General features: G+C 48.2%; 1 protein-coding gene across 5 annotated transcripts in view; it reads left to right on the forward strand.

The window, feature by feature from the left end:
* Window positions 1–10,253, forward strand: part of MSI1 (musashi RNA binding protein 1) — a 37,384-nt gene extending 27,131 nt beyond the window's left edge. For 3 of the 5 annotated variants that reach the window (XM_075012333.1, XM_075012329.1, XM_075012331.1), the window contains 6 exons: window positions 1,460–1,540; window positions 2,877–2,933; window positions 5,982–6,050; window positions 6,156–6,328; window positions 7,338–7,403; window positions 8,610–10,253. In XM_075012333.1, coding sequence (XP_074868434.1) covers window positions 1,460–1,540; window positions 2,877–2,933; window positions 5,982–6,050; window positions 6,156–6,328; window positions 7,338–7,379 — 422 coding nt within the window. In that variant the 3' untranslated portion in view covers window positions 7,380–7,403; window positions 8,610–10,253. The remainder of the gene's footprint in view (window positions 1–1,459; window positions 1,541–2,876; window positions 2,934–5,981; window positions 6,051–6,155; window positions 6,329–7,337; window positions 7,404–8,609) is intronic. The other 2 variants (XM_075012330.1, XM_075012332.1) reach the window with 1 other exon arrangement.
* Window positions 10,254–14,670: the final 4,417 nt, after the last annotated feature.

The raw sequence follows: 14,670 nt of genomic DNA on the forward strand, positions 1-14,670 counted from the left end.
AGACAGAGCGTGTTCCCTGTGTATCATCCTAGCAGACAGGCTCACTGGTTTTTCTAAGGGAGATAAAAATGTCCTTGAGACTCTGGTGCCATCTGTATACCACTGACTTCCCTCCTTTCAGGAAAGCAAATGTTCTGGGTCACAAATCAAAACAGCCACTTAATGTGGGATACTTCTGACAAAGGAGTGTCATTGTGGGGACTTTGTCTCTATGACTTCAAAGCAGATGTGCTCAGGTTACAAAGGAAAAGCTGTGAGCGCCTTTCCCCCCTTCCTCCCCCGCCAGCCCAATTAACTCCTTTTAGAACTGTGAGTCAGGCTTGGTTCTTTCTTGCTTGAACCTCATCACCCACAACCTGAGCCATTCCAACCTGCATTATAGGTGTGGTTCAGGTGAACAACAAACACATGTGTCCTTTTGGGCCAAGGGACCCGGGGATGATTCTGGGGGAAGAATGCTGAGCCTGGCATTTGGATCCCAGCTTGAATTTGCAGGGATGGCAGGTAGAGGGCACCACCTCTCTTTTGTATGTTTGCACTGATCACATTCTCGTGGGAGATACTGAGATAAAATAGATCTGGAACCCCACAAAATGTGTTCCTTGTAAACTGAGCGCTTGGACGACTGCCCAGGAGAAATTCAGGTGCAGCCACTCAGAACAGCATGTGTTTCTACTGGTGGTGCACATCCACCCATACCTCACGGCACATAACAAAATTTATTCTACCCATCTATGGAAAAAAATCAGAGGGAACACTGCCCACAAGGCGCTTTCAGGTTTTTGGTTTAGTGGTTTTTAAGCAGAACTGTATTTTAAACCAGCAGTTTCAAATGAGTCCATGAGAAATCCTGGTACACTTGTCATGGGAGATCTCAAACCATTCAGCTCCAAGTCAGCCACTGGCTTTCTCCTGGCTGTGTTTAAAGGTGATTAGCTATGACAGCTTCTCAGGAAATGCGAAAACATGTAGCGGCGATATGTGTGTGGAACTCCACCTTTGTATGGGGCCTCCACATTTTCAGACACTTGTACTTCCAGTATCTACTTCAGAATGTTAGCCAGCAGCTCGACTGCTAACGTAGACAATTGGTGATTGAGTACCAACCAGCGAGCCATCTGCTCCCATCGTGTCTCAGATCTTCTCACAAAGCCAGCTAGTGCTGTAGTTTGTGGGAGATGGAACTTTCTGACAAGGAAGTCTACCTGTCTTTTCAAGGTAACAATGGCTGGAACCACAAGGAGGGAGAGCATTTAAATGTCATTAAGATTCTTCCCCAGCTTTCTGCCCTGTATGCACTGCATATGCATGTGTGCACATGTGAGTTGTTCAAGTGCTGTGTCGTGTGGTTCTTGCCTCGTGTGTGTTCATTGGATCAGGCTATAAGGAAGCAGCCAGAATGCAGCTGGCAGGTGACGCTGTGTATTTTGGTGTAACAATCCCCTTTTCTTGCTGGCAGGTTATCCAGGCTTCCAAGCTGCCACTTACGCCAGTCGGAGTTACACGGGCCTTGCGCCTGGCTACACTTATCAGTTTCCTGGTAAGTGCCTCTTTCTGCCCATTCAGCCAGTTTGTCCTCACGCTAAGGAAAACCTGAAGCATGTGACCCAATCCCTGCCTGGGTTACTCTTGCCCTAGTTTGGTTTTTCTTCAAATCTGCAAAGGCTGGAGGGGGCGGAGGCCTAGAATCAGTGGGAACAGCTTGCTGGCTGGTTAGAAAGGAGGCTGCCGCCATGTGACTGTCTGCTGCTGTTATCCTCTCACTCCTGTGACAGGAAAAGTCTTAGGTTCATGGCCCCCCTCTCTGCTAAGCTCCTCTGTGGGGGTCCCTGTTAGCCAGAAGGGCCCTTGCCATTCTGCCTATCTTGCTGCCTCAGTGTGTCTCTGTCTCTGCCAGAGTTGCCACCTTTCTGAAACCAGAGCGCAGGACTTGAACTGTGCTAGTTTTAAATGGGCCTGATGTTCCCTCGGCCTACTAAATGTGAAAGTTGGAGATGCCATGAGCTGTATCCCAGCTCTTGTAGGGCCCCAGGAAACCCCTCTTCAAAACACTGTATATTTGTAAATACCAACCTACCCCAGGCCTTGTGTTGAAGCCTGGATGTGATCTTTGCTGCCTAGACACTGATGAATTCACTGCAGCTGCTCTGAGCTTTCAGCTGGCCTGCTTCCCCCCAGTTCCCCCACCCGCACAAGCCAAGAGGGGAATGCGGGGCCACCCTATAAAAGACTGCACTGCTGTTCTCAGGATGAGTGGCAACTCTGTGTCCCCCACCTGCCTCTGACCCCGCCCCCCAAGTGGACTGTGTAGAAAGGTCTGATATTAGGGGATTGGCAACAGGCTGTGGCGGCGTTTACCCTAAGTCTGCCACTCTGAATCCAGCCTACATTGGCAGTGACTGAAGATTGCTGTCTGGGAGTCTGTGTGGACCCAGTCACTGTGTCCCAGTACCAGTGAACCAGGTGTTTATGTCACAGTCACCACCAGCTCAACTGGCAGTCCCAGCTGAGAGACCAAGAAGTGGCTGAGCCGAAGAGACAACTTCCCTTTCAGTCCTAGAGATGGTCCCACCAGGGCAGTGTTAAGGCACATGGGCTGGGCAGGGTAAGGAAAGTTTCCACTTCCCCTGCATGTGCTGTTCCTTTTCTGGGGGGAAGCAGAAGCTGTCAGTCTCCAGCGCTGTCAATCCAGCACCTTTCACCAGCTTAAAATTCATTTAAAATAAGGAGTCAAAGGCTGGCTGCTGCAGTGATTTCCTCCAACTCTGTCAGGCCTTGGGTTCTATTCAGAAAGGCCCAGCATTACTGTCTCTCTGCCAGAGCCCCCTCAGGGGCATTTGTACAAGTGCCTAAGTTGTTTTACATTTCATTTTTAGAGTTCCGTGTAGAGCGGACCCCTCTCCCGAGTGCCCCCGTCCTCCCTGAGCTCACAGGTCAGTCCCACTGATTTCCTAAAACTCACAAGCTGGAAGGGGAGAAGGGGCTTTGGGTTATTCCAGTGGCGTCGCTGCCCCGTAGCTTGGCGCAGTGAGACTGGAAACATTCCTCATTTCCTCTTCCATCTGCACGAGCTACATCAAAAGCAGGGGCTGGGGGCGAGGGGTGGAGAAGGGTATAACCACTCCTGTCGCATAGGAGCAGACGTGACCTGCAGGTCATAGATGATGAGGGCAAGTGGGCTGGAATCCCCAGATTCTCTGGCTACTGAGCTGCTGCTGTTCCCGATCCCATAATTGCTCTTTAGCCAGGTGTTAGTCTCTGAATCATGTACGCAAACTTCTTGCTCGCAAGGTGAGTTCTAAGAACTCCACAACTCTAATCCCAGGGCACTGGAGCTGGGGGAGCTCACAGCTGCTTTGATCCTGGGAGTAAGCATAGGGAATAATATTTCAGCACTGGGCCTGGTGAAGTTCACAGCTACTTAGGCCCTAGGCTCTCCAGGCAGGAGATGGGATAGGACCACTGAGTGTCGTGGAGCTCTCAGCTGCGCTCATCAGTAGTGGTTGTTGAGCAAGGTGTAAGAGAAGTGTTTGTGTGTGGCGTGGGGGCAGGTTCTGCAGGAACTGGTCTGGAGTCTGTTTTCCCAAAGTACAAACACCTGCTTTCTCTCCCAGTGCCCCAGGCCTCTGAGTTTGTGTAGCATCTGTTCTTCATGCCACTTTTTCCGTAGCATTTTCCTTCCATGGCCATGTTTTCCCAAGCTCTCTAGAATGCATAGTATTTGTCTTAGAAAAGTAGCTTTGTCTAGCAGTAGGCTGGCCTCCTATTCCCTCTATGTTATCCCCTTTCACTTTGACGCTGCTTTAACTCCATCTGTTTCTTCAAGGACTGGATTTGTCTGTAGTGAGGATGCAGACTTCTGCAATGAGCTTAATCTCTGGAAGTGTTGCTAGCTACAGTGGGTTTGGGGAGGATGGGAAGGGGAGTTTTCCAGTGGCTCAGGATAACCCTGACCCTTGTAGCATGTGTCTGTCAAAGAAAGCTGAGGTTGCTAAAACAAATTACTCAAAGGGCGGTGGGGAGGGTTAAGTTCATAAAGCCATCCGCTGGAGCCACATATATCATTTGAATACACCTCTGAAATTCCCCCTGTGGCTGTGATCCTGTCACTTCTCAAATGGAGCAGGGTTGGAGTAGATCTGTATTTCCCAGATTGAAGTGGGTGTTGCAAGGTAAGAGTTGATAACTTAGTCAGTAGTGCTCTTCCTTCTAAGCCCACATGGGACTAGTGCCCCAGCAGGTTGCAAGGGGCCATGGTGCTGCTGGTGGAGCACAAAGTTAAGTCCAGCTCACTAGTGCTTAATACAGAGACACTGGTACCTTTCCCAGCAGTGAACTGTTAATTCTGGAGTCCTGGATAACTGCTATATTGGGTAAACACAGCCTCTGTCCCTAGGTGCCCCCCGCCCCCGAGTTTCAGATGGAGATAGTGGCATTCCTCCCTCCCCTGCTGGGTGCTGTTAAGGCAGTGTGTCAGTGGTAGGTTCAGATTCATGTGCATATCTTGGGCCAGCCAGATGTGTGCTCCCACAGCTCCTGCCGAGACCTCTGTGGGAACTGAGACCGTTCAGCAGCTTGTAGGACCAGACCAGTAGGTTGTGAAGCACTTCAGGAACCTTTTGGCTAAACGGGGCTCTATTAATGGAAACCTTCAGCAGGGGCTATATTGTGTGGCACTGAAGCTAGAAGGGTGGTACTCAGGTGCAGCTGCTGTGTCAAAGAGCTGACAAGGCGGGTGCTTTTGAGGCAAGTCAGAAGTCTGGTTTTGAACTGTATAAACTATAGGACCGTATTTTTTCCTAAAAAAGAAAATTGGATTCTTTCTGAGCAAAACTGGCCTCCCCTCTTAGTTAGTGTAGTCAAGATTGATTAACTCAGATACTTGTTAACTTCTCGGAGCAGCCCTGGGACAGGGAGATGGATGTGACCAACCTTTACTCGCCACAGCATCTTTGGGAGAAAAATACCAGCAGCTCTGTGCTTATGCTTGCTGAAAACTGACGATAAACTCCTAACCTAAATCTAAACTCTGATGTTCTGGACACTTGAAACCAGACGGAGCCTGCTACCAAACATTTCCTCCTGAGCTAATCTGGATGTCAGCCCTCTAACTCAATTGATTTGGTCTGACCTCTTTTTACACTGCTCTAAACAGAATCACAGTGAATTTTGCGTTATAGCTTAAAACAGGGACTGTGTCATGTTGGGAGCAGCAGGAACAGTATTGGGTAGTTGCCTTGTGGCCTCAGGACTGGGCACTCATGGCAGTAGAACCGTGGACTACATTTGCTACAAATAGGGCATCCAGTTTTAATTATGCCTCTTCTGGCTTCTGCGCTCCCAGGCACATGCTGAGCATTCTTAAAGTGGGCTGGGGAGCAGGTGCAATAGCAGCAGAGCTGGAAGCATAGAGAGGATCATGTATCTAAGCAGAGGGAGAGCCGTGGCGGAGAAGGTTGCAACACTATTGAACCATTGTTGAAAAATGCCATGGGAGGGTGCTATGCCCCAGCATGACTAAAGGACGATGAACATTGAATTTGGATATCAAACCAAGCTGCTGATTCTCTGGACATCAAAAGTCCCGAGTTGGTGGTAACCTTTAGCCTTGGAGCCAAATGCCAACTGCCAGCCAGAATTCCCCATGCTGGTTCAACTGGCTGTGGGATTCTCAGTCACTTCCTGCCCTGAGCTGGCATGGGGAGTTGCAGCTTAACAATGTCGCTGTGTTTCAGCTCTGAACGGAAAGTTTCTTGGGTGTGGAATTGGTCAGCTCAGTTGCAGAAAGGCTTTGCTAAATGAAAATGGTCTTGTAAGTGCAGGTTTGTGTGCTCGTCCTACTTATCCATCCCCAGTGCAGGAGGTGACATAGGCCACACTAATGTACCTTTCAGCAGCTGTGTTTTGTAGAGGGAAATGAAGATGTCTGCTCAGGGAGCTGCTCTGGTGCCCCTATGAGGTGCCTGTTCCTTCTCTTTCAGCAATTCCCCTTACTGCGTATGGACCGATGGCAGCAGCCGCAGCTGCAGCAGCTGTAGTGCGAGGGACAGGTAACTGCCACTTTCCCACCCGGTGAAGCAACCTGGCTGAGGTTTGCACTGGGCTACGGGAGGGGGGTGGGACGGGGTTGCATTTTTGGGATCTTCACCATATAGTTTTGTTTCCTCCTTTAGGGTCTACTCCGAGCCGCACTGGTGGGTTTCTGGGCACTACCAGTCCTGGGCCAATGGCAGAGCTTTACGGGGCAGCCAATCAGGACTCAGGAGTCAGCAGTTACATCAGTGCTGCAAGTCCAGCTCCAAGTACAGGCTTTGGCCACAGCCTAGGGGTGAGTGTTTCGTGCCAGCTGTTGAAGCTGGGGGTAGAAGGAGGTGGGGTGTGTGTCACTCGTGAAATTGGGATGGTGATCTCTAAAACTATGAATATCCAAATGGTAATGGCTGGAGGCAACCTCAAAGTTTGGTAACTGCAATATACTGTTCCTAGGCATAAAAACACTGAGTTTAAAAGGACCCCGACTGGTTCCTAATGCAGCAGCCTGCCTAGCTTACAGAACAGGCTGCTGCATGTATATCACCCCAGAGCTCTGCTCTCGATGCTGGTTCCCCACTGAACACCAAATCAAGTGCTAGATCATGGTTCCAGTCTTCCAGGCCCTCCACAGAACTGGCCCAAGCCACCCAAGGGCCTATTACCTCTCCCTGATCAAAGCCTGACAGGTCAGCTAGGTTCCCCTGAGCATCTGGAACTGGCACCTCACAGATGAGACTCATGAGCCATGGAAACAGCTTTGCCAGCACCAGGGCCATGACTGAACTGACCCCTCCAAGTGTTCAGAGAGACCACAGTCATTCTCACTGTCAGAATGAAATGCACAGCTCCCAAGGGTGCCCAGGGATAGTAGATGGCAGGGAAGGGAGGGGGCGAGTGCAGAACAAGTATCTGCTAATAGACAACAGCTTCTCTAATGTGTGTGGCTACAGCTGGGTGAGGACGGGGGATTCCATATGACTCTGCTGGGAAATACTGGGTAGGTCCGAAGGGAAGGTCTGGTGACTGCATGTCTCTGAGTGGGAGACAGTATGAGGGCTGTATCACTCCCTGTAAATCTCAGGGTGCTGAGAGTCCTCGCCACTGTGGCTTGTGGGCTAATTGATTGCAGTCAGCTATCTAGAGGGGGTCACAGTGTGCTTTGGAATAGGACATTCAGGGAGCTGTGTCACTGACATCCCAATGCATTCCTGTGTAGGGAGGGAAGTTTGGACAAATCACACTCATGGACTGAACCCTTTTCCTTTGATTGTCTAATCGGATGATCTGAATTCTTTTCTTGGTAGGGTCCCTTGATTGCAACGGCTTTTACCAATGGGTACCACTGAAGCTAGCAACCAAGGAGGCAGGAGGTAAGATGTCAGAATGGAAGGGCACAGGAGGAGGGGGTGACAGGAGTGAAGCTATGGAATTGGCCTTTCCTCAGCCTGAAAAGGAGGGAATTTTATTCACTGAGTTTCCTGTTGGTCAGGCTGGCATTTGGGGCCTTTCTCCGAAGAGGAGGGCAAGGAGGCCAGGTGAGAAGCTGCAGTCTGTGCTGTCCAGCCAGTGACCCAGGTTCTAACTCATTGTTCCAGACTTCTGCTCCCCAGGCTTGAAGTGCTGCAGAGGCATCCCCTGAATGTGTGCAGGAAGGGAAAGGAAATGGTGTTGTGCTACAGCGACCTCTTTGGCCAGTTAGCTCTGAAGAGAAGCTCATCCAGGTCACCGAGGCCAGAAGAATAAGGGGCTGTGGCCCAGTGATGGCAGGGAGAAGTGGGAGCACAGGGTGTGGTGTTGTGGGGGGGAATGGAGGGCATAGTAAAGAGACCTGGTAGAAAAGGGGGAATTGACAGATTCAGGAAATAGACATGTACGGGTGGCCAGATTCCTAAGGCAACCTGAGCCCTTGCACTGGCACTCGGGACAGATAGGCCCCTCCCCACCTTCTTTGCACTACCCTGCATGCAGCTAACTCTGCAAATCTCACTGGTGCCGAGAGTGCTGCCTCTCTGGAGTGGTGTGTCCTCTCCATGGCAGCGGGCAGAGTGGAGAACAGAGGCTTCTGCATCCAGAGAGGAGAGGGAAAACCTGACATGTCATTCCAGCCATGTTCCTTAGGTGGGGGTTGAGGCGGGGTTGCTGGAGGGTCCAGGGCACACCTCAGATGTGGCAGGAGTTTGGTAAGTTAACAAGAGAAATGTAGCAGCTGCCCTGTTCATTTCAGCCACCAGGGAAAAGGTGTATTTGCCTCTGCAGCATGTGATTATCCCAGTCTTTGATACAGAAGTGTGATGCAGGGAGCCTGCAGGTCTTAGCATGCACTGCTCTTTGACCCAAGAAGCCACGCTGCCACTTCCTTGGGCCCACACCTTCATGGTAACAATATGGGCAGTTGCATTGTGCCCCACTGCATTGCCAGTCTGGGGTGATCTTCCTGCTGCTCCCAGGGTGCCAGCACAAATCCCCCTGTTGCTATCAGAGAAGACAAAATAAAAAAATACAGAGAAGTGGTTAGTTTTTGTTGGTTTCTCTCCTTTTACCCCCCCTACCCCTTTACCTCTGCTGGTCTCCTGCAGATTCCCCAGTGACCTAACCCAGGACGGCGGGCTGGAGGATCTGGTTAACCTTGGGGGATGAGCCAAGGTTTCCTTTTTACTGAATAAAACTGCACACTGCCGGCTGGCTGCCAGGCTCCTGCTGACCTGACCTGATCTCTCCCATTGAACAGACCACACTGGACTGAACCTACGGAGGTCATCTCGCTTTCTTACTAACGACCAATGGTTTACGCTTCTCCCTTCCCTGGCCCACTGATTCTTCTTTATTTATTTTATTAGCTGGTAGTTTTATTTTTTATTTTATTTTTTTATCTTTATTTTTTTTTGGGGGGGGTGACCCTCCTTTTCAATGTTTGCTCTTTCCTGAGCTAGTAGACACATTTTATGAATTGGCTTTTTGTGATTGTGTTAGGTAGTTTTTAATGACGTGTATTTTTATTTGGCTTTGAAATTGTTTTGAATCTTTTCAACTCTGTTGTTGTCGTCAACATTTTTAAAGGACAGTTTGTGATGTGAATTCAGTTCTGAAGGGGAGAGAGACGCAGAGAGAGAGAAGGCTGAGCAGAACTGATGCATTTTATTATAATTTTTTTTTTAAAGAAACCATTTTTAATTGTTTCTGTTTTGTAAATGTGAAGCTTTCAAATGGGTGACGCACCAAGAATCTGAAAAGGCGGGACATTGCTTCACAACAAAACAAATGTATATTTTGCTAAGTAAAAACGCTACCCTTACAGTGGAAAGTATTTTTGTTTTCCTAGATTTAGTTTTACGTGGGGTTTTCTTTTTCCTAGTGTATAATATGTAAATATCGAGAGGTGAAGTTGGCTGCAGCCTGATTCCAAGGAGCAGCTCCAGGTTCTTGAACCTGGCACCTCAGTGTGAGCAATATTGTCCAGCAGAATCCTGACAGGACTCCTTTCTTTTTTGTACACCTTTTACTGTAAGATTTTAAGACCTCTGTTATGAAGCAGGGGGCTTGGGGAATGAAACTTACCAGCCATCAGCTATTTTGCTGAGCAGGTTAAAGCTGCTTCCAGTCACTTAATGTACAGACTCCACCACTGGACTCCCTAAGTGCCAGCATCTTGGTTTGGCTAAGCAAAGTGCTTTACTGCCTCTGCTGGTCTTCATTTCTTTGAAAGGGTTGACTCTCCAAGTAGTATCGCTTGTGTCAAGGTGGTCTGGGGAAGAGGATCATCTCAAGGGGGCAGGGTATTGGGAAGGGCTCTTTGTCAAGGGGGTGGGATGTTGGGGTAGTTGTTCTCTGAAGGGCACAGCGTTGGGTGGGGTAAGTCTTCAAGTAGGGAGAAAAAAGCACTGGGGGTGGTGATTTATGGGGGAAGAGTGAGTGAAAGGGCTTCTCAGGGATCATATGAATTCTAGAATAACAGCTTCCCATTTGCTTTCCTCTGTGACCTGAAATCTGTGGGAATTTGTCCTCTGTTCTGTAATTTGATTATATGGTCTCTTCTCCTGAGGCTGCCCAAGCCCTTGTTGACAAGTGGCCTCTGCTGTGCGATTGCCTTGAGGAGGGATTTAAGGGGCAGGTTTGGGTCTGGATTTGTTTTAAGTGAACCAAAGACCTCGTTTGAAGGGGGTGATTAAGCCTTTTATTAAGATGCAGCCCAACACTTTTCCCAGGGAAATAATGTAGCTTCATCTTAAGTTTTAAAAATCATTCCTTCTCTTCTCCCAGTAGGTGAGAGGCTTTGCAGGGGTAGGGGCTATAGCATACAAATGGACTTCTTCTTCCCTTCCACTTCCCACTTCCCTTGCTGCCTTGTGGCTAGTCCCGAGGCCAGCAGTGTGGGCCATGCCTGACAGAGCAATACTTTTGGAGAGTTCTGTTTAGTGAGAGATACTTAGTGGGTTAGTACTGAAAACACAAAGCAATAATTTTTGTTACCGAGACAAGAGTCTGTATGTCTGTTTTTTTAAATATTTCCTAATGAAAGAAGAGCTGCATTTTATTGGGTTTATTTTTATTCTGTATACTTCAGATTTGGGTCTGCAGACAGTGCTTTTCTTCCTCTTGGTACATGCGCTGAGCTGCTTCTGTGCCCCCTTCCACACATTCCCAGCCCCACTGTATTGCCACTGGGCTGGGATTTGCTGTCCAGCCGGTGCTGCTGCTGCCCAGAGGCTGGGGCTCCGGTTTGAGGGTGGGCATTTTTTTAAAAGAACTAAAGCTATGTTTGAAGCCAGTAAGTTATTACTCTCCAGTGTTTGTTCTCTCCACATCTGTAACCCTTTTTCCAGATTTCAGTTTTAAATTCATAATAAATTATTTGAAAATGGTCCTTCTCTGTTATGGTATGTGCATGAGTGGCTTTGGATTTGGGGAAGGCTTCACCCAGGCTTGGTGATGCTGGAAATCTTGCCTTGTGGTTAGTGTGGGAGCAACAGTCCTGGCACGTTAACTGTCAGCTCTGGTATATCCCTTAACTGTCTTTTGAGCATCTGTTTCCCATCAGTTAAAACAGAGATGACAATTCTTCTCCACCTCGCAGGAGTCATGCATAGAGGTGTTTGGATTTTGGGAAGGGAGAAACCCGCCTGGAGATGTTCTTTGGATTTGCTGAACGCAGCAGTACATGTGATTTAGATGGCAAGAAAGTAAATTGTGAAGAATGAAGAAATCTAGCACTTTAAAGAGCATTGGGAGGAAATATTAAAATCTGCCAGCATAAAAGAAAGTTGAGGAATCCTAAAAAGCACTTTAATAATACACAACAGGCCACAGTGCTGCTGAGAGAAGAATGCAATCAACAAACAGGTAGTGTAGTTTAATGAAATACTATTCAAAGTTCTGCTGGTGGAGATAATCCCAAGAGGCCTGATGGAGTCTGCATGTAATAATGCAAATGTTGCTGTGTGCTTACAGCCATCTATTAAGGTTGACTCATGGAGACCATAGCTTTAATCTACTATCCATCTGTGATAGAATTAAATGTATACCATTTCTCCTTGCTTGGTGTCTGGTGCTCACTAGCTCACGTGCCCATAATAAGATTGGTTGTCTGAAAATAACCGGAGACAAGTGTTCGGAGAGTTGAATTGTATCCTTGCCACATGTGGGCCTTGTTCATACACATGGGACACACAAAAATAGCTGTGCCAACCAGAGGTGAAAATAATAGAGGGAAAGATAGTCAATGGGGAAAAGGGGAAAGTAATGATGATTCTAAAGCAGCTGAGATATTGAATTGTTTTAAATCTGGCTTCAGTAAAGGAGAGGTTTGGATAATTGAGTCATGATCAAAGTTCTTTGCAAGTTGAGCACTTGGGCAGCTACCCAGCTGAGATTAAAATACCATCCAGCTGATTAGCATAACATCCACAACCAGCAGCTGTATTCCTACTGGTGGTACACGTCTTCACATACCCTGGTGCACATAATAAAATGTGTTCTTCACACCGATGGAAAAAATTAGAGAGGGAAAGCTGACTGACTGGACACTTTCATCCCAATTCAGAATGCATCCCTGGAAAACCAATATATCTGATAAATGATAACCAGGTGGGTGAGTTAGAAATTGTAGGCTCAATTCACCTCTAGGAATTGCTCTGCTGAAGTTGAATAGGGATAAATTGGGCTCTCTCTTCAAGTTAGATGGCTTCTTCCCAAAGGTGTGAGTATCAGGCCACCTGCTTATTTCTAGAATCAAGATATCAACAATTCTGTCCATTTGCAAGTCTGTCATCAATCTGTTGGTATCTGATGGAAAAGCAGTGGGTGCAGGTGTTCCCAGAGGGGCCGGGGGTCAGCAGGATCCTAGCCTAAGGAAGACCTGCTGGTGCGCTTCTAATTGGAGGTGCCTTTGGGTAAGTTTGTAGTGGTAGGATTGGTTTTAATGAGGGGCATCGAGTCATGTTTCCTGATCTACAAAGTGAATTAGAGTGAAATATTTGTATTTCTGGGGAGTTTTATATGCACAGGAGAAAGGAGGTTTTAAGGTGCTGGTAATTTTCCAATGCCCACTGGAAGGGGTGTTGCAAAGTGGGTTCCATTGGCTAACTACAGGCCAGATATCTCTACTACATCTAGCTTTAATGCTGTCTGTGGAGATAGTTGATCCCAAGTGCCATATTGATGCCAGCAGCATGGGGGAAGGGAGCACAGCGTGCCATTTGACAAAACAGTTTGGCTGCAATCTTCCCAATTTCCTACATATTAATTGTGGCTAGTGTATTTCTGTTGGCAAGATGCTGATATAGCCAGAATTCTGTCCAGTCAAAGGCTACCCCTGCACAACGAGTTCACTTGCCTGTTGGGGCCGACTCATAGTTTGCATCTCAGTAAAGGTCCTGCTGGATCTTTTCTGAATTCTGATCTGGAACAGCACGCATAGTAACTGACACTAGCTCCTCAGACTGTTCTTTTCTGCACTCTTCTCCTTTGTTTACATCCTACCACCAATATTTTCCTTGTAATGGTGGTTTCCTGTTTTTGCTCCCTAAGAAATTAAGATATATTCCAGCTCCCCAGGTTCCTACTATTTGCCAAACATTCAGTGACCCTGCCCCTCCTTCATGTTTTCAGAAGAATAGCCTGCTCATCCCTTAGCATCACACAGCCCCTCCACATGAACTGTTTGTGACAGGATCCCTGGAGTGCAGCCTGAAAGGGGCGCAGGCTGTGGGCAGCAGGTAGGGTACTGGCAGGAGAAAGGAGTGAAGGATCTGGCTGAGAAGGGCTTGAAGAGTGGGTTGGCCAGGAGATTGGGTACAGGAGCAGGCTGGGGTGAGGGGGGTCTGGCTGTGGAGGGAGGGCGCAGGGACAGGCTGAGAGTAGCTAGGCCTAGGAAGAGGGGCCACATGAGGGGGATGGGGTGCAGAGTCTGGGAATGTGGGAGTGCTTACCTGGCTGTGCATTCCCCACTGTGTCCCTGTCCCCTGCTGCTCCCATTGGCCACAATAGCAGCCAATGGAAGCAGCAGAGAAAACCACCTGTGGGCAGTTTCCTGCACTGGCCTTCCCTTGGGTGTGGGCATGGGGGAGCAGCAACATTCTCCCCACAAGATGGATCCAGCCCACCAGGCTTGGCGTTCCCCTCCCCCTGTAATGGGAAGCTGGCACTAGTCTCCAGCCTTGCCAGGAGGGGTGCTTCATGGCTGGAGTACCAGAGTGGGCTCCCCACTGCAGGGAGGGGGGCACCGGGCCACAAACTTATAGTCCACCTGTATAAGATGGACTGCACTTTGAGAAACAGCGCATTAGACATTACCATACAACACAGTTCTCAAAACTGCATATGCATATGCATTGCCAAATGACTTTCAGCATATTATTATCTGTCCTGATACCTTACGTGGCATGCGTTACATATATCACAATTATATACAAACAAATATACGAATAGGGGACTTGTAGGGTTCTCCCCCAAGGTATTGAATGTCACAGGACCAGGCCAGGAAAACCCATGTGCATCTTCAGGACTAGGGGGAAAAAAGGGGGAGAGGGGGGTGCCATGAAAATGCCAGGCTAGTTCATAGGAGGATAGGTGCTTGTGTCACCAGCACAACTGCCATTTTTAGCGCTAGTCTTAAGAGAGACGCCCCATGCAGTCTGGGCTTGGAAACAGTTCTTCAAGCAGTGTGTTTTGATGAGGTTGCAGTGCTGTTGCCCGTGCTATACTTCAAAAACAGCAAGAAGTCCTGTGGCTCCTTATACACTAACAGATATTTTGGAGCATAAGCTTTTGTGGGCAAATACACACCAAGGCTTATGCTTCAAAAATATCTGGTAGCCCATAAGGTGCCACAGGACTTCGTGTTGTCTTTGAAGATACAGACTACCATGGCTACCTCTCTGACACAAGCTATACTTGGCTATTTTATGGATATCACAAATTTATTTCCAGTATTTTTCACATAATAGTTGTGTAACAAGCTAAATTTAGATGTTTAAAAATAGAAAGAAAGAAAAACCTTTGAGTATGCAGCTGGCCTCTTGGCTCCTGGAAACGTAACTGCTGACCTTCAGGCAACATTGCTATACACAGTCATCTTATCCCCTGACAGATGTCTGTGTTCAGCAATGTAAACACTGCCCTGTTATCACACCTGTGTCAAGG

This window comes from Carettochelys insculpta, chromosome 18 (genome assembly GCF_033958435.1).
Source record: "Carettochelys insculpta isolate YL-2023 chromosome 18, ASM3395843v1, whole genome shotgun sequence".
Classification (NCBI taxonomy): Eukaryota; Metazoa; Chordata; order Testudines; family Carettochelyidae; genus Carettochelys; species Carettochelys insculpta.